This window comes from Diadema antillarum, unplaced genomic scaffold (genome assembly GCF_040938485.1).
Source record: "Diadema antillarum isolate AM-2024a unplaced genomic scaffold, OU_Dant_1.0 seq00000768_RagTag, whole genome shotgun sequence".
In the NCBI taxonomy this organism is placed as follows: domain Eukaryota; kingdom Metazoa; phylum Echinodermata; class Echinoidea; order Diadematoida; family Diadematidae; genus Diadema; species Diadema antillarum.
Window position 1 is genome coordinate 1,925,301 of NW_027271658.1, and position 20,781 is coordinate 1,946,081.

Consider the following 20,781-nt stretch of genomic DNA (forward strand, 5'->3'; position numbering starts at 1 on the left):
GATTAAAAAAAAAAAAAAAAAAAATATATATATATATATATATATATATCATAATACCGGTATACTATTCTATGGTAAAAGATTGGAATGACAAGTAAAGAAGTATGTTGCTGGTTTTTTTTTTTAAGAGCTCATCTTTCATAAAGTTGACTACTTTGCCGACACCAGAAAAAAAGAATACTAGTCATTTTTCAATTAACACGAAACAAGATAAGATATCATTACTTTAGATGCTAACTAATTTTGTAAAAAACAAAACAACAAACAAACAAAAACAAGGAAAATGTGACATTCGCAGATCATATTTGAGATATTGATGTGTTGGATGTACACATTTTATGTACCGCCTTTTCAGTATACATGTATATGGCAGTGGTCCGATGCAACAATTTCTGCGTGATACCAATATCAGTAACACAAGGGATATTTTGCAGTTTCATTGAACAGTCTGTGTTGAAAGTGGGTTTTTTATTTAAAGCAAAAAGTTGAAAAGCTGAGATTCCATTGTCCAATAGTCTTCTTGCATGTTACGCATCCTTGATTTCCTTGATTGTTTGTTTCGTTTTGGAAAAGTGATTTTGTAAATTCTCAGATCTATGGGGAATGTATTCACGGTATACATGTGCATGATAATTATGTAATTGATTACTAGTAAACTGCAGGTGCCCAAGGGCAACAATCTAATTTGCATATTACGCGCGGCAAACCGCTCCAGTGTGCACAGCGTGCCGCTGCGGCAGAGTTTAGCGGCAAACCGCCGCCGCTGCCGCTGCCGCAAAACCGCTCCAATGTGAACGGCCCTTAGTAACCCCGTCCCCCTTATAAGTAACCCCCGGGGCACCCCTTATAAGGAGTCTCCACGCTTTTTTGCAATGCAACGCGAAAATGAAAGGACTGCGGCAATTCGCTTGATTATGTCCATAAAGCTTCACAAGTTTCCTAGTTACTCACGAAATTTGAGCAAAATCGGTTTGAGGCATCATATCTAAAATCATGGATTTAAATGCGATGTCAAACGACCCGTGCGAATGCTGAAATGCGAGCGATTACTGGCGTGAGTGTCGCCAGGCGCGGCGGCGCGGCAATGCTTGAGTGCAGACGTGGCGATTGAGTACTGTACTCAGTCGCCACGTCTGCACTCAAGCATTGCCGCGCCGCCGCGCCTGGCGACACTCACGCCAGTAATCGCTCGCATTTCAGCATTCGCACGGGTCGTTTGACATCGCATTTAAATCCATGATTTTAGATATGATGCCTCAAACCGATTTTGCTTAAATTTCGTGAGTAACTAGGAAACTTGTGAAGCTTTATGGACATAATCAAGCGAATTGCCGCAGTCCTTTCATTTTCGCGTTGCATTGCAAAAAAGTGTGGAGACTCCTTATAAGGGGTGCCCCGGGGGTTACTTATAAGGGGGACGGGGTTACTTAAAAGGGGGACGGGTTACTTATAAGGAGGGGCCCCCCTTGTGAGTGGGTTTCCCGAACTGATATTATTCCTCATCTGTCAGTCATTGGTAAAGACAGTAGATCTATGTAATGCAGTAGTAAAGTACGTCGGTCTAGGCCTACTGAAATATTTAACAAAACTAAATTACCTTCCAAACTAGTTCTAGATTGACTTTAATGCGTTTCTAATCACCCTAATCAAAATAGAGCCTATAATAATATGGAATGTTTAAATCTTAGAACCACCCTTATATTCCCAAAAGTGATGTTTTCAAATAAAATTGGATTTCAGGGCCCCTTTAAGAACGTTAAAGTAAAAGTAGGCCTAACTTTTAGATAGTAACGTTAGAATCTAACGTTAGGCCTGTAGAAATGTGGAAATCACTAACATGAATAGTCTAACATTAGAGCTAACTTGTAGTAGGCCTAGTAGTAAGATAGTAACCAGTCGCAGTAGGCCCAACGACTCTTAACGCCTAAAACGTGTAACTGCTAGGCCCTAATCTAATCATTTTTTTATCTTAACTTGTTAGCGTTAGAAATATGCCTAACGTTGGGCCTAGCCCAACAGTTGAGTGGGAGGTTCTACTTCTACTCTAGAAACTAGTTAGAATTGATGATAGAACTTACAGAACTCAGTCAGACGCGACAGAAGCTGTGTCTCTGTGAACTGCTGTTGTCTCGTCACATGTGATAATCCAGTTATAAAAATCCAACCTCAAGATCCGTGAAAAATTGACGAACCAAAGAATTGGTAGAAAACAAAACTAGTTTCTAATCCATATAAACATTGGAGCTAACGTTAGAGTAGGAGCCCTAACGTTAAGTTAGATGAAAACAAATTCGTCCAGCAGCCGGTCGTAACTTGTACCCACACTAGGCCGGGCCGGCCGGCCCAGGGCTAGGCTAGCTAGGCATGACAGGCCCTGTGCTCAGTTTCGTTCAATCGGTGATCGCATTCGCATCATCAGTAGATGCTTGACCTTGACCCAGGCCCACAATGCACCAGCCAACTTTCCAGACATCCGGTCACACCTGCATTCAGGTGGAGAATCGGATTCAATCCGATTATGCGCTTTCTGTAGAAACAACCCGGTTCCGCGTTAGCGCACTGTTTGATTACGCGCTTGCAAATGCTAGGTCTATCGGATTCTCTGTAGAAACACGCTGTTAGTGCTTACCTGAAGAAAATAATGCACGCACACGTGACTCATTTCAGCGCTTCCAATTGGCTACATTGTAAATACCCGAGAGTGAGCTACGCCTACACTAACGCACTCTATCCTGTGCATCATTTGTATAACAACGTAAACATGCGCAAACTGCAAACTCACTACGCGCTTCATACATGCAAAACGCCTCCGATCTGTCAACAGTTGTACAAGTAGGCCCTACGTTGGTGCCGGTGATGTGCGTGCTCGAGCTGATCAACGATGTGACTGTGAGCTGCAGTTGATTGTGTTTTCTGTCGTCTTTCTAGCTGTCTGTACATGAATATGAACTATCATTTCCTGTTAAAAATGCAAGTATACATAGCATTCAGTAACATTGGGTAGCATTCAGTAACAGCACGAGTTAAAGCATCGAGTGCCACTGTAAATTCGTGTTCTAAACGTAAACAGTTAACATTAGACTCTAACTCGTTAGACACTGTAAAAAATAATTATTAGGATGAGATTACGGGAACTAGGGTCTACTGTTAAACAGGTAGAACTAACGTCAGGCTTAACTAGATCTAACTTGCGCTAACGTTAGAAATAATGGCATAAGCAGGCCTACTATCTACTGCAGTTTGTCATCTTTTGGGTGGGTCGCTCGAGTTAGTGTAGCATACTGCGAGACCAACTTAGTTTCAAACGGCGAAGCATGAACTCCCCAAACTTCGACAGTCCTACACTGGGATATAGCCATTATAGGCATGATAGACACTACCTCAAATCTAGCATACCGTAGTAGGATCATACTTTGGGTAGCATTCAAATCCTTTAAATGACCTTCTATTGGCATATATCTCTAACCTAAACGGTTACGAGTCACGACACGCATCTTCAAAACCAGGGTCAAATGAGACTGGCCTAACCAACGTTCGTTAGATATAAGAATATATCTAGGCCTACGGTACGTCGAAGGGGGAAATTACAGAATACCGGTTTTGCGTCATATAAATTAGCATATTGGTGCGTATAAGAGCCGCCGGAGGCGGCTCTCCCTTAGAGATGAATTTCAGCCCGAAGGGCTGAAATTCGTCTTTCCCGTCGTCTGGGGCCCCCAAAAAGCGCGGGAACGGAACGGCCGTCAAAAAGTAGGTTGACCACACAATTTTTATGAAAATTGAGTGGTTTCAGAGGAAAACTGCTCTAAATCAAGATAACGAGTAAATCGTCGATAAAGAAAATCGAGCCGATTTTGGCGGAACTACTTTAAACTTGATGACGTCATCACAGCTGACATCCTCCTTCCGTCATCTCTTTTCGACACAAGTCATTCACGATCAATCACACTACACACTAGTTTGGCAAGGCAGCGCGTATACGCGTATTGTCAAGAGACATGTGCGCACTCAACTGCTACACGTATTGTACACTGTACTAGTAAACATGCGCGCGTTCTGCAGACTCAATACGCGCTACCACTGCACACGTACGCATTATAAGCTGTTGTGTGTAGTATTGTTGTACGACTGCATAGAGTCAACATGGTGGGCTGTCAAGAGCACCCACACAGTGCGTAAGCTCTACTGTAAGCTAGCACCAGCAATTAGATAAGTGATTGTTTCCTAGTCTCACCTAAATTGCTGTCGATTTCTAGGATACGGACTATCCTCAACTTCTAAAAACGTGAGTATTCATCGTAAATTCGGGTAAATTTTAACGGCTAGTCTGGACTAGCATCGTCAGGATCTAGAACTACATTATTCGGGGGACACCCCCGAAACCCCCGAGAACAACGTAAGATACCACACTTCTCACCACACAGATCAAAGAAAACACACGTAAACAAATGTAATCGTCGACAGCCGAATCACGGACCGTATCGCAGATCGGATTAATATTTCAGATGGTTGCTATCGGCAAGCGTAATTACGCTCTTTTCAGAGCGATTTGCGCTCTCCGTGATTGGCTGCCGGTATTCTGTAATTTACCCTAATACAATGCCATGATCATCTTTTTAGGTAGAATGAGGGCTTTATAAGAGTCTCTCTGAGTCTCGCCTCTAACGTTACACGTATTGAGTGTATGCGTGCCTTGTGGTTCTCGCCAGTGCCGTATATTAGGGAGCTTTAGATTTTCGACGCGCGGACGTTCAAAAGAAAAAAAACATGTTCTGAGCTTGCGCAGTAGCGCGCGTAAAGTCAATCTATTTTTAGCTTGCGTCGCCTGAGTTGTTTACTACGCGTACTGGGCTATTTTCACGTCCGCACAGTTTGCGACGTAGAGAGCTTCTTCATGCACTGATCATATGGGGGCGCGATTTTATTTTTTATACGTTGCGTCCCAGCGTAATCTAAAGCTACTTTTCCACACGACGCAGGGAGAGGAGAACGTCCAGCGCAAGCGTCGGCTCAAACGTCCGCGCGTCAAAATCTAAAGCTCCCTATTATAGATACGGCGCTGGTTCTCGCTAAGTGAAGGCGCCGCAATACCCATTCATTTGTACATGAAATCTCTCGCGAGGCGAAGGTGCTGCGATACCCATTCATTTACACGTGAAATATTTCGCGTCGCGACGCGAAGCAAAAAAGGTGCGAAAATCACCAGCGTGGTATAGTTTTTACCATTTCCCTAGGGAGTATAGTCTTTTTCGCGCACTTGTATGGTAGAATTATGTTTTGTTGTTTACAGTGCTCTCGACCAATCAGAGGACGAGATGCATTTTGTGAGGGATCACAGAAGTTTTATACATCTAAAGTAGTTCTACAAAACAAAACAGGCAGAGTCCAATCTTTTGAGAAATTAGATTTTTATTAGAAATTACAATAATTTGCAATGATAATGAAGTGAAAGTCATTTGTTTGAAAGAGTTTGCAATCCTTTATCAGCTTGCAGAGGAAATATGCATTTCTTGTACTCTGGAAAGCATTTGAGTGTAGATATTACATATACAAAATGTGAAGTATAGTTATATTAAAATAATATGTTATGGTTTATTGAGAAAAATAGTGATATATTCATATATCTTGGGCTTTATTGGTAAATTTTTACACTGTATATGGCAGGATGTCTTGTGATACAAGTGACCTACACATATACATCAACTGTGATAACTCAAGCATACAGGCTGTATTTTACATCATTGCTCCAAACGGTCAACAGTACCCTAGACACAAATAAGGTATCTTGCACGATTACAGTCAGTACATTGATCACATGTGCCAAATTTCAACTGAATTGCTCTGATAACAAAGTTAGTAGTTCTACTGGCAATATTTTCTGGGATTTTTTATGAAGAACTGCCATTAAGGTGTTTTGCACATCTCCCTTTGCTAGCAGTCAAACATGCCAATCTTACGTCAATTGCTCAAAAACTTGAGGGAGTACAAATAGTTTGATCCACAAGCTTCTGCAGTGGAGTGATCGATGGACTGTCATGGCCATCCGACCTCAGAGTGACTCCTATACTCCAATGCACACACAATATGAGTGGGTGGGGGTATAATTACAACTCGAGCAGATGTAACAGCCTTGACTAGTTGTGACCTTAACTTTGACTTTGACCTTTCTTCAATATAATTTCATGCACATAATTTTCTCCTAAATTTTAGCCTTTCTACTCTTTTTGTCAATAATCTTTGTCCTCTGAAATTCTAGTCAGTCAGTCAGTCTATACCTCATGTTGTACACTTGGCCAGATACCATGGAACATGATACTACTGAACATCTTTTTCTTTTAAACAACCATGAGAACAGCATCTAGGATGGACAGACATGGACAATCTGAAAACATATTGCCTCCAGCTTTTGGTTGGTGGCACATAAATCAGATACCCTAAAGAAGTCTAACATTCTTTCAAATATGGACATTATTATTAGTAGTTCTGCAAGCTGGTAAAAGCTGAGTTATCACACCATCATTATATGTAGGCCACCATTATAAGAATACAGTTTATGAAACATGGCTTCTAGTTTGAAGGCAGTGTAATTCCTGAAGTACATACAATGAAAACAAAGTCTACACACAATATACTCTTAAAAACTGACACTGAAATACAACTACTTTTCTATGGAGACTTATGATACACTACCAACACGGTAAAGGAATGCAATTACACTGGAGTTGGCCTTTAGAAGCACTATGAAAATAACTTTATCCCAAAATCATTTGATAATTTGAATACCAGCAACCATAATGAGATTGATCCTGTAAAAATTATGTTATCTCTCAGATACAGCCAAACTGTGATATGGAATAAAATTCCCCTTGTACAACTTGTATACGTTTTGCCATTATTAACTCTCTTTTTCTTCTACCTTATTTTCAGGTGCAAGCATTAACCTTGAATGTAATATCTCACAACAAATGAGGCCAGGACATGTACATAACTATTTTCCCTAAAGAAATATAAATACATGTCACTAAGATACAGTGTATAATTTCTTCTGTGAACTGTAGAAGTGGACATTTTTGCAGGGGTTGAAATTTTTCTGCATTTTGCGCAACCAGAAGCTAGTGTGAAAAAAAAAAAAAAACAGACATGAAAAACGTTTTGCCTGGCATATATTCCAGCCATTGATGTCTTGATTCCGCAGAATTAAAAACATGCCAAACTCGTCTAACTGGGTCTAGCATGAAAAATTACTCTTTTGCAAAAAATGTCATAATGTATATAATCATATTTTATTTCTGTGCTCCCTGTTGATTATTTTTGACAGTTGACATTTGCTGCATATTCACAAGCAGCAGTTGTGATTTAGCTTCAATGAATTAACAGTCAAATAATAATTTTTTTTTTCTTTTACAAGAAAAATGATAGCGGAGAACGGACTAAATGAAAAAAAAAAGTGGCAGTGTTTCTATTTTTTTTAAGAATCACATGTCTTTTCTGGTTTATCAACATTTTTCAATATTAAATAAATGAGGTACTTGAAACTCCTGGAGTGTATTTCTTTGGTCCAGAAACTTACATGAATAATCAAAATGGTACACATTACTGTATATGGCGTATACACATAGTTCATAAGAACTTTAGTTGGTGTAAATGTCTTCTTCAATCAGTAATCGGTAGGCATCCTTCACTAAATAGCCAGCTGCTACCAGCAGCATGCAATATTACTATGTACAGGAAACACAAACATGATTTCACTACATTCATAGTAAACTTCGAGAAGATGTGTGCCCCACACAACAGTCAAATACTGAGTATATCTTGTACGTCTTTTGTGTAAATTCTGCATCCCCTACCCTTAAGGATGAATCCTGATAAATCGGATTACAATGTAGCTTGAAGAAGTAATGCCTTTAAAGGCTTTACTTCAACATCAACTGGACTATCCATGGGACTGCATTGAAACCATTTCCCCATACATAAATGGACGGTACTACAAAAGTGTTACTTCAGCTAAAGAAGGTCTGCCACAAACATTTTTATCCTGTGTAATATTCAAGCATATTTGTTTTTGAAAACATGTATGAATGATTCTTTTAAGTCTGATATTCTCTACTGGGAAGAGTATCTACATGTGATACCATTTGTGACCCTGGATTAAAAGAAAAAAAAAATGCCAGACATTGACTGGTAGTTGGGAACATATTTTGAAAGAGCACACTCTAAGCTAAATAATGGAAGGAAAATGCACATCCTAGAAAAGTGTCTCTTGAAAAAAAGAAGCTTTAAAGTTCAGGGTCCATTCAGGTGCTTATCTCACCAAGCTCTAATCCTGTGTAATTAATGAGACAAAAACATGATGTTAAACTCCATAGCAACTGCAATGAAGGTATTATAAGATCTTGCTAATATTTTGTACATTCTATAAACACATCATATCTATGACTAATGCAAACTTTCAAAGCAGTAGAATCATCCTTTTGACAGTCATTATTGAGTTGAAAGTCAAGAGTGTGTAAAGGGTTTTTCAGAAATGAAAAGAGTTCTCTATGACATACTTGATCACACCATTTTACCAAAAAAAAAGGTATTCTAGACAAAACTGCAAAATCAGAATTTTCCATTCATTGTATGATCCAAAACTTCAGAAGTATGAAGATTTGTTCTGCCACAAAATAAAAAAAAAGTAAAGATTGACTTGAAAATATACTAGGTTCATCCCTTGGGGTCCCAACCAAGTAGTGTAGCTAAGGTGCCTAATCAGGCTACTATTGCCACTGCATGAAAAGTTTACCGAAAAAAAATTATCTAAATGCAATTCCACTTTAATGCAATACTTCTATATATGGAAAAGACCTTCACTAAAATAGCAAAAATCAAACAAACAAACAAACAAAACTAAGGGTGGTATTCTGAAATCTTCCTAAGTTTCTTCTTAAGTCGGAAACTTAGGAAGTGCCTCGGAAAGACAAAATTGGTATTCTGAAATTTCTTCCTAGGAACTTCTTAATGCAAATCAGGCCATCCTTATCCCCGAAATGCTGTATAAGGAACCAACCAATGAAAAATGCATATTTCTTATGACGTAGGGGTAAATACACGCGCACGCGGCATGTTCCCTTTCTCATGCCCAATTCGCACATCGAAGTACATGTTGCGCGCAGTGAATGACATGCACCTATCACGATGTTTGCAGCTTGCTATATCTTAACAACGTACTTTAGGACAGGGGTGGAGTTTTCCTAAATATCTTCCTAAAATTCTTTCCTGAGTGCATTCTAGAATACCAACTTCTTCCTAAGTCAGAAATTTGCATACTCCCGCCCCCTCCTTAAGTTTCTTCCTATAAGTTTAGGGAAAAAAACTTAGTAACAAACTTAAGAAGATTTTTTTTTGAAAAAAACCCTGACTTAGGAAGACATTTCTTTCTAGGATGGATTTCAGAATACCACCCAAAAACAGCAACTTTGGCCAACACCCTGGACCTCCATAAAGGCCATCTGAAATACTTGAACAACTTTGCAAGGGACACAGTATTGAAATAAAACTTTACAAAGACAACAAATTTTGCCTTTCTCACAAAAGGAACACATTAGTCCTGTACCCTTCAGTGAAGATGTGACATGCTGTTATTGCATAGTTCACAGATCATGTGATGCAGATTATGAACTAATATTGACTGATGTAGTCATATCCTTATAAAGGATAGCTCTTTCATGCAGCACCATACCTTTCAGATGCGCGTCATGTTCTCAGTTTCAAAACACACAACCCTAGTGTTTTTGAGGCTATGTATAGTGATCGCTTTCACAATAACTGCATTTTCCATTTCATAACACAAAAACTTGAGTTCATCCTGATGCTTCTTTGTATGCACATGTATAATAGACAATGATCTGATGAAATAGCTATTACTCTGTGTAAATAAACATACAATTTGTGACAGTGTGGTTGCATTAAAAAATATCTATTATCATTGTTCCTAAGAGAAAAGCCATGAGGTAGTGTCATAATCACATTGCATATTTTCCATACATATTTTTACATTCATCATTTCTTTGAACGCTATTTTTTTATTTCACTACTTTTGTCAATACCTGCTTGCTGCTATTAAATTTGATACAAAGTACAACTCTGAAAAGATGAATGTCACAATAACACTCTCATTTATATGTTTGCCACTGCAGATATATCATAAACACCATGATCTCGTGCTGAACAAGCTATCGAAATAAATTGTCACTTTTTGAAACTACTCATCACAACATAGGTAGGTGAATATCAAATAGAAGGATACTTTCTAAAATCCCTTCATACCTGCTCCGAGAGTTATGATTTAAAATCATGTGAATGGTATAATAACTTTGTGACTCTAACATCTCAATTGGTGTATATGTCAAACTTCATAATAACTACATCTTATGACATGATAAACTTCATTCAATCTAACATTGCTTTGCCTTGTTCTTTAGTAGATTTCTACAAATTTATATCAGCTTTGGTTGTGTCTTGAGTAGTATCATGGTGTGGCATAACCAGGAGAAAAGTGTTTTCATAAAAACATTAACACACGCACACATACACACAGACAAAATAGACCTTTGACTTTCATTTACTTGCAACATACAGATGTGCTGAATATGATTGTAACTGTGTCTAATTTTTCTCATATATACATTGTATAGCAGGTAACTGACTAAAAGGTCTCAAAATACTTCACATAGGGTAACAAGAAACCTGGGGGTCACACGCTCATCTGAATACTGCAAGTTCATCTTCCATGCATTCTTGCAGACTAATACCTCAGAACATTGAAAACTTTGGGGTGGGGCAGCTTTGAGGGCTTCTATTGGGGCATGGTACCATTTGTATTTACCATCACACAGCTAAAAATACCTGTCAAGTACACTGTATATAGAAAGTTTGACTGTGCAGTTTGAAAAAAAGACTTATAGCTCTATCACTTGTGATTCTAGAGAATAATATTTTTGAATATTCCTCAAGGATAGCACGGTGTCCATTTAAGCAAATTGAGATCCTATCCCCCTAGAAATGCTGTACCTGCAAAGTTGGTGAAAATCCTTCATACTATTTTCAAGAAGATGAAAATGTACAATTTAGGCCTGCATTTGGATCCCTACCCCTCCAGGCCCTAAGGAGGGAGGGGGGCTACCCCTGGATCTATAATATTGATCTTATTAATAATGATATTTTTCAAATAATGCTTTCAAAGGCAAATGACTTATAAACCGAATGAACTTTTACGTTTTGATAGTTTGCCCCGTTGATGGCTAATTGTACAGGATCACTTTAAATCCATGTTGAGGTCCTGCTAGCATGATTCAAGCTTGCTGTTTATGAATGTACAATGTACTTTGGGCAAGTCACATGACCATGAAATAACCATGGCATTGCAAACCACAAAATATCAGTATGACATTCACAATGCGGGTGCATTTAACAAATGTCCCATGGAAAAAATACACAACCAAAACCCAAAATGAACTGAATTGATTTTCATTTCCATTGACTTGTACCTGATTGTAACTCCTATGCAGCAGGGACATACATGTACTGTAGTCATATGACTAGTTAAACCTGACTTCTCCATAAAATGTTTTGCTATCCCGTCTTTTTCTCTTTAATGTTCCATGTGTAAGAGGAACTGTATGCACCATATATTTAACAAGATTTATATTTTTTGCAAATTTTGCAAGTCTGGTGATTGTCGTGAATATAAAAACACACACAACAAAATTAACTTCGATCCTGACATGAAAACAATGTGCATGCAAAGATTTTTCCCTTCATTACTACACTCCACGATCATGAATATAACCACTCGCGAAATTGTGGAGAAATCTCAATTTGTGAAAAATAAGACTCACTAAATGAATTGTATCTGGCTTAGGTATGTATGTTCCTCAATATAACTTTGCCAATAATCTGCATGTAGCCCTAACATCATGCAAACAAAGCCCCAATCAAGCTCCATGTGTGCACTACTAAACATAGGTCATTTGCTCCTACGCTCAGCATGCAGCCATGTGCTGCAGCAAGTTCTGCAGCTGTCTCCATAGTTTCAATAACAACCATTAATGACATCCTGCTTGCCGCCATTACAATGCACAAACACATGTAAACCAATTTCATTAGAATATAAGCGGTGTATTCTTTATTCAATATAGTGTTTCTCATTGCAGTGTTCCCCTACTCCCCTATGTTCTCTATTGAGCCTGTCTCACTTATTTGAATATCACTGTGGTTGATAAGGGCGGTAAGCATACTTTCCATGCGGTCATTCTGAGACATAACCTGCTTCAGGCGGTACTTGAGGTTTATGACCGTGTCTGACATAGTCTCCTGATTGGCTCGAATCTCTGCCAGCTCTCCCTGGATAGACAAAGATTGGAAAGGAAAATGGATCAAACATTATTCAAAGCTAAAATGCAGGATGCAAGCTCTAATTTGCACTCTGATACACTCCTTATGAGCTTAAAAGAGGAGTGAAGTGGTGTGCAAGAAAACCGTCTGGCTATAAGTAATCATTAAAGTGAACTTAAGGATGACTGAGACTTCAAATCTGCGAAATGAGAATCTGAATAAGATCACCTGAACTTAACTACTCTTAAAAAGGGGTTGTTATTTATCACTGTATAGCTTGATTACCTCTAACATGTAAAAGAAAACAAGAAATGAAAGACACATTTACTTACTTGTGAGCCAGGGTCTACTTCCCACCCCCCTTCCCCATTAAGCTGGATGCTCTTTTCAAGTCATGAAGCTCTTGTATGAAATGATTGTGTGCTTTGAGAAGAATCTTATCCAAACACTTCTGAAAACACATGAAAGAGAAGCCAATTGTTACTGCAGGTTTTGTGGAAAAGAATGTCATTGCCAAATTGTATCACTATACATGTCTATTGCAGAAAGGCAAAGACTGTAACTATATTGTTTTTCCACCAGGAACATGCATTTTTCTGCCCTCAGCAACTGCAATGCTATTTGCAAGGTTGCCATGCCTGCTACAGTGACCATAGGCAAGCCAGTTTGCAAATTACCCCTTCTGAAAATAATCAATAAAAAAAAAGACTTTGTGAGTGAACTTAAAGGCATGGTTGACCTCAGATCATGAAAATAACTCCTGTCAGATTCATTGACCCAGAAAAATCTACAAAGGGAATTTTTAAATGATTGTACAAACAACGTAACCCTTTATGGCTTTTAACTGAAAGTGAACTTTAAATCTCGATAGGGGCCACTTTGGCTTTTGTCAAAATAGCTGTCTGGATAGCTGTCCTAGGCAGCACCCTTCTTGATGCCCATTAAATATCAATGCAGTATAGTTTGGCTATATGTATGCCAAATTTGGCAATCTTGGAAGAATTTGAACCCAACAGTCCCTTGCCCTCTACTTTGTTGGCTGGTAGCATTGAAAGATATGGGGGTGGGGGGTTCTGGGTGGCCACAGACAAGTCAGAAAGGCTTTCCTCCCTTTCTTGACGGAGGGCAGAATTAAAACAATAGATAAGTATTTTTTTTCTTGCACAAGAGAGCTGCCTTGTGGTTGTGTGGCAATTTGCCTAGTTTTGTTACATGTAGTTATTAGTTATCTTTTTGTTTTATGAAAAGACCGCTATTACAACAATTCAATTTGGTATTTGTCTTAAAAGTCACAATACAGTCAATCTCGCTTACCTCGACGTCGGATTAGCCGAATATCACTTACCTCGGGGGCAAAATGAAAGTCCCGATTGTTCCTATGGAGTTTCCGTGTAATAAAACTCGCGTAGCTCCAAAAAACTAACTCGAAGTTCGGTTACCTCGAAGGGAAATCTAATGTCCCGATCTTAATTAACTTATTGTTTTTCCCAGCATGTTGCTCAAATCGAAATTGCAAACATCACTCGGCATTTCTGGTCAAGCGCGCGTGGACAGCGAAGACATGTTACAAATCTTTTCACATTCGATTGTAAATATTTTGAGACCAGAATGACCGTGCACCCAAAGAAATACCCGGTACACAGCTGACAAGAAAAATCCCCAACACCTACCTACAGCTGTACACATGTACACGGTATGCACATAGCACCCATGCCAATGGAGTGCTTACGATAGCACTACCCTCTGCCCCATCATCTTCTTTTCTTTAACTACTGTGTTCTGACTTGCAATTGTGATAGTCATGCCGTGCGCACAGATTTCTTAACCGCCGTGGCGCACCTGCTTAGGTGTTGACAGTTATATTCTTTAGCATTAATCATGGTCCATTGTCCAAACATCAATCTCCTGCGTAGTGCTTTTTTACTTTTTTCCTTTCACAAAGTTTGTTTCATCAATACTCCTCCAAATAACGCAAGCACTGAATACTTTTTTTTCCCCCAGCAATGTGATTATGAAAATAGTGTGGTATATGATCTGGAAGTATAGGCCTAGCATAATAAAGAATAGAATAGACAGGGCTCTACACTAACTTTTATTTTTGGTGGCCTGATTGGGCCACCAATATCATTGATTTTTGTTTTTTGGTGGTCAAAAAAAAAATCAAGAAAAACATAAGAAAAACTAAATCAGTCCTACTAAGCACAGAAAACAAATATTAAGCATTATTGAAGTGATACAGATACCAATGTCTAAAACGAATGAACAGAAAATTCAATCATCTTACCGTTATTCTGAGTTCTAAGATTTAGCAAATAGGCTTAGAGATTATTATAAAAGTTGATGCCTATATAGGTGGTCAAAACTTACATCTGAAATGAGAAAGAGGGAGCATTTGCAGATATTTGTAAACATCCGACATTTGTTTTAGCATTGTAAAGAGCCGAATATTACCGTTAATCATTTTCAAATGTAAAAGCAAACGACCGATATTCATTTTAGCATCTTACGGAGCTCAATGTTATCCTTATTCATTTCCGAACGTGAGAGCAAACATCCGCTATCTATTTTAGCATCTAACTGAGCGGATTGATACCGTTGATCATTTCCAAATGTAAGAGCAACAATCTGTTATCTATTTTAGCATCGTACGGAGCAGAATATTACTGTCATTCAATTCCAAATTTAAAAGCAAACATCAGACATTTATTTTATTATCGTACGGAGGCGAATGCTACTGCTGTCCACTTTCGAAAGTGAAATGAATCATGACAATTATTTTATCATCATACTGAGCCAAATGTTACTGTTTTTCATTTTTGAACGTCAAGGCAGATATTAGAAATTAATTTTACCATCAAACGCAGCTGAATGTTACCGTTTATTCATTTCGAAATGTAATAGCAAATATCCAATATCTATTTTAGCATCGTATGAGGCTGAATGTTACTGCTATTCACTTCCAAACATGCCAAACGTAAAAGCAATCATTCGACATGTATTTTAACATCTTCCGGAGCTGAATTTTATTGCTATTTACTTTCGAACATAAAAGCAAACATCAGACATTTATTTTATCAGCGTACAGAGTTGAATATTATTGTTACTCATTTCCGAACGTCAGAGCAAACATCGAACATTAATTTTACCCTTGAATGCAGCAGAATATTACTGCTATTCACTTCCGAACATCTTAAAAGCAATCATCTGACATTTATTTTAGCATCTTCCGGAGCTGAATGTTATTGCTATTTACTTTTGAAAGTATAAGCAAACATCCGATAGTTATTTAATCATCGAACGGAGTTGAATATCACTGTTTTTCATTTCCGAACGTCAAAGCAAAAATCGACATTTATTTCAGTATCTTCCGGAGCCGAATGTTATCCTATTAATTTCTGAACGCAAAATCAAATCTCTGACATTAATTTTAGCACCATATGGAGCTGAATCTTACCGTTATTCATTTCCAAAAGTATAAGCGAACATCCGACATTTATTTTAGTTTCATATCAAGTCTAATATTACCATTATTCATTTCCAAAATTCAAAGCAGACATCTGACATTTATTTTAGCATCTTACGGAGCCGATTGTTACTGCTGTTCATTTTCAAAAGTAAAAGCAAACATGTGACTTTTTTTGATTGCCCGATTGGCCACCAAAATCTTTATTTCTGAAATCTTGATTTCAATTTCGATTTTCATTTAATTCATACATGAAGAGTCAATTCAATTCCAATTGACAAGCATGCAAACAATCGGTAGGCACTATATAACAGATACCATGTTGAACATTGATAAACGTCGGATAAGTTGAAAATTTGACAGTCCCGACTAATTCGAGGTATGCGAGGTTGACTGTATATAGTATTAATATTGTATTTCAGTTTACAGCATTTTCCATGATTAGAATGTTGCACTGATTTTGTGTAACCAAGGAGGTTTAAGAGAATGGAGTCACAACCATCTTTAATATTTCCTTTGCTAGATGTTCAATGCTGCTGCTCAAAAATATTTCAAGCATGTGCCAAACAGGATCTGCCACGCAAATAGGAAGACAATTGACTCGTGTCTGATTGCATAATCACCGGCCACTTTCTAAGGAAGATATGTCTTTGGGATGGTAATTACTTTTTGCTATCCCTTCTTATAAAAGGTAGGTGGTACAGACACGAGGATGTGCGAATAGAAATTGCGCAAAAAAATGCTGAAATAAAGATAAAAATTACTCGACTGGGCATACCTGGGCACAAATCTGATATATCTATCAATAAAGAATTCCATATCAGTTTTATTCGTCGGAAATAAGTGAAAAAGTGATAAAACCGGCTTTCCAGATGGTACACTTTTAAACATTTTCACATGATACAGCTCTGATTTACACTTTTGCACAAATTTCTGCATGGGATTGACTTTTGTTTTACATGCTTTATCATTAAGTGAAATTTCATTTCATTTAATAAATAAATAAGTAAAATATGGCCAATATTATGTTAACATTCAAAATGAATATTCAGATTGCTCAGCAAGACGGCGGCGTCGAACATCGATCATCAAAGGCACAAATGCACCTGTGAAATTCTTTTGTACATCAATAGAACTCTGACAACTGTTTAAATAATTACAGCCAGTTGGAACTCCAACAGTTACTCGTACAGGGGACCTCCGGATGATTTTCAGACTTTTACATTTGAACAACCATAAATTAGTTAAAATGAGTACAGAATTTCAGAATTCATAGTAATTGGAATGAGGAATGAGAATGTTTTCAAAATCTAAAACAAATTGTATTGAACAAGGATGATGACATGGCAGCCTAACTATAAGAATGCATGAGTTGGGGCTCAAGGAAGCAGAACAAAAGAAGAAGGCATGCATAGATTCTTCACAGGTGAACTTGTTGAGCAAGCGGTATAGTAATGGAATTACACTGCCACATTTCTGAAATATGTGAGGCTCTGATGTCATCAACACCGTTCAGTGTAATTTGTATTAGTATAAGATTTTCAGTTTATTGATTTCTCTGCTCAAGGACCACAATAAATTCCCCAAGTCTATACATGGAGCTGTTGATTTATGTACTACTTGGTGTGAAATTATGAAAATCGTCTGGAATGCCCCTATAAAACCTCCTTGGTGTAACTATGTGCATACAAATGTCTATTTACAAAATTGCATTTTTGTTGGAACAGAATTAATGCCAGCTGATGTGATAAATGGCAGTCAGGTGCTGACTCAAAAGCCGAATACTTACCATTTTTTCTCTTACCATCCCTTGAGCAATAGATAATAATAATAATAATAATAGTGAGACTCTTATAAAGCGCTCATTTCTACCTAAACTAGAAATGTCGCTATGGTAACTGATGCCTCTGCCATAATGCATGATTCTCCCAATAGGTGTATAGTATAATGTCTTCACAATGTGAGATAACAGTTTCACATAACTGGCAAAATACTGAAATGACAGGTTTGTCAGAAATATCTTGAATGTTCACTTTCCTTGAACTACATTTGCTATAATTGTCTATTACAGAGTGCAGGTATATATTTGGGGAATTGAGGATTTTTACTTGACATCTGACTGACCCTTTTATAAGTTTATGCATTGAGTAATTTTCAAGGTATAAAGAAAGAGTGTAATTACAGTATAAAATAGATTTTTTTTTTGGCATTTAAACTGGCCTTGACCCTTAACCTTTGATCTTTTGGCAGGAAATTTCCAAGAGAATCTCCATTATGTAATACATGTATATTAAGTTTTAAAAATAATAATGCAAGCATTGTATATACCAGTATATGAGGGAAATAGTAAAATTTTGACGAGTTGACCTTGACCTTTGACCCCTGACTATTGACCCATGACCCCTAAATTCCCTAGATAATCCCTGCCAGTCAGTACATGTGTATGTACGAAGTTCCATGAAGATACATTGAACCATTTGTGAGAAAAGTGAAATTGTAACATTTTCACCTAATCTTTGACCTTGTGACCTTTGACATTATGACATGAAACTCTCTATGGAGAATTTTTATGCAGTAGTACATGTCTACGCTAAGTTTCAAGAAAATACCTTTGGGCATTGTGTGGATATGGGGAAATAACAACATTTTTAGCATTTGACCTGGACCTTTTGACCTTTGACCTCTTGTCAATGTCACTAAAATCTACTCAACTAATTGCCGTATCATACATCATCCTTGGACCAAGTTTGGTGAAAGCTGCTTCATCCAATTTTGAGTTATCATGTATAAAGATAAATTTTAGGATTTGACCTTGATCTTTGACCTTTGACCTGTCTGATTTCACTCAAAAATGAATCAATTGTCCCACCATACATCATCCTTGGACAAAGTTTGGTGAAATTTGCTCGATCCAGTCTTGAGTTATCGCATAAACAGATACAATTTGATAATTTGACCTTGACCTTTGACCTTTGGCCGATTTCACCCAAAATCTAATTAAGTAATTGCCCCATCATACTTTATACTTGGACCAAGTTTTGTAAAATTCCAGTCAATATTACTAAAGTTATCGCATAAACGAATGCAGACGGACATACGGACAACCAAAAAACATAATGCCTCCGGCATCACTTCGTGGCGGAGGCATAAAAAGATACCCAAGGCGCTATGATGAGCCCAGAACAGGCAATATTTTGCTGGTATCTTACTCAATGCCGTTTAACATGACTACTGTCCCATTATAATACTGAGAAATGTGTATGAAGAACAAAAGGTCTAAACATTCTTCATTCACCTTGGTGGAGAAAGAAATAACTGGAGGAAATAAATTACGCACCTTTTCTGGGTTTAGTGTTGATGTGATGGTCTCTGCAAAGCCATGGTCATAGTTGCCCATCAAAGAAGCATAGGCACGAGTGAAGATATTGGCATTGTAGCGGTTGGGGTAGATTCTCTTGGTCTTGACAATGAATTTCCGCCATATGAATGACGGCAGCGCTTCCTGGACCTCCATAGCTAGGTCAACCTGGAAACGGCATAGAACAAGGTTGATGGAGCTCAACCATTCTACTAGTGAAGATCAGAAGACAGTCTTCAATGGGTCAGAGAGGGTTTTTTATATTTTCCATAAGCATTTTGGAAAATTACACAAGTGTACCCATTAAAGGAAACATTTGTTGTGATGACCATGGGCTTAAAATGTCAAATATATATACACTTGGCATATAAAAGATTCTGAGAAAAAGTCTAAATTTGTTTTGTTATAACGTGAGAATACACTCTTTACAGTGACTTAAGACCATCAACTTTTCACAAATGTTTCAGGACTAACTAGTGATTTGTGTGGTTGTGGTGCAGGGATGCCAACCTACCATATTTCGCCGTATTTAGTACGTTTTTTGACCCAAAAAAAGCCCATACGTTTTTTGACCCAAAATACGCCCATACGTTTTTCCCCCATTTTTGTACGATATTTCCATATTTCAGTACATGTATAAACAATCAATATCAATTCTCCTGCACTGCCACTGCGTGTATGATGCGCACAACACTTAATTCTCCTTTTAAAAATCAAGCGGTGCGACATTGAAACTGTGTTATCTGTGAGTTGGAGAATTTGTAGTTTGATCAGATCCTCAAAATTTTATCAGGGATCAATTCGAAAGATCGATATCTTTACCAAGAGCTCTATGTATGCTACGTGCAACGTAAATACTTTCAAGAAGATCCCATACACCATCCTCTTCCCATAATATAAAACATGTGGTTTAGTACTACGTGTATTTACGGTATTGCGCTCACACAGTATACCCTCTCGCTGGTATCTGCACATGCACAGCATGCATGCATTAACACGCAACTCGTATCGCTTATGCATGCCCTACACACAGTGTTCACGATCGCTCTCTGAACTTCGCCTCTTTTTTTGCCTTTTTTAAATCATGGCATCGAAATCAGCCCGCAAACAATCATATAAAAAGGAATATACTACGCGTTGGCCATGCATAAGACCTTTGAAGAAAGATGAATTTTCAGTTGTTTGTACCATTTTCTCTAGAGAATTCAGCATATCCCACGGAGGAGCCAATGACATCGCCATCCATGTTAATGTGAACTTGGCAAAAACGAGAGATGCCACGTGAGGCATTGATTCTTTTTTCCGGAACAAGAATAAGGATTATACCACCATCCGGTCAGAGGCTCTTATGGCGAATTTTTTGATCGAACATAATTTGCCATTTGCATTGATGGATCACTTTAGTGACCTAGTGAAAAGAATGTTCCCGGACAGCACAATAGCGACTTCATTCGCCTGTAAACAAACCAAGGCCACAGCTGTTGCGAGGACACTGGGAGAAGTAGAAAAAGGTGAGAGCAAGATCAACTGTATAGGTTTGTAGCTCTATGATTCAATTACCGGACACTTAATATTTCAGTGGCGA

The 20,781-nt window shown here is 38.0% G+C and overlaps 1 protein-coding gene across 1 annotated transcript in view; it reads right to left on the reverse strand.

The window, feature by feature from the left end:
- Positions 1–6,880: 6,880 nt before the first annotated feature.
- Positions 6,881–20,781, reverse strand: part of LOC139738779 (transient receptor potential cation channel subfamily A member 1 homolog) — a 203,286-nt gene continuing 189,385 nt past the window's right edge. Inside the window, 2 exon segments of the mRNA XM_071649416.1 lie at positions 6,881–12,384; positions 19,176–19,364. Coding sequence (XP_071505517.1) covers positions 12,202–12,384; positions 19,176–19,364 — 372 coding nt within the window. The 3' untranslated portion in view covers positions 6,881–12,201.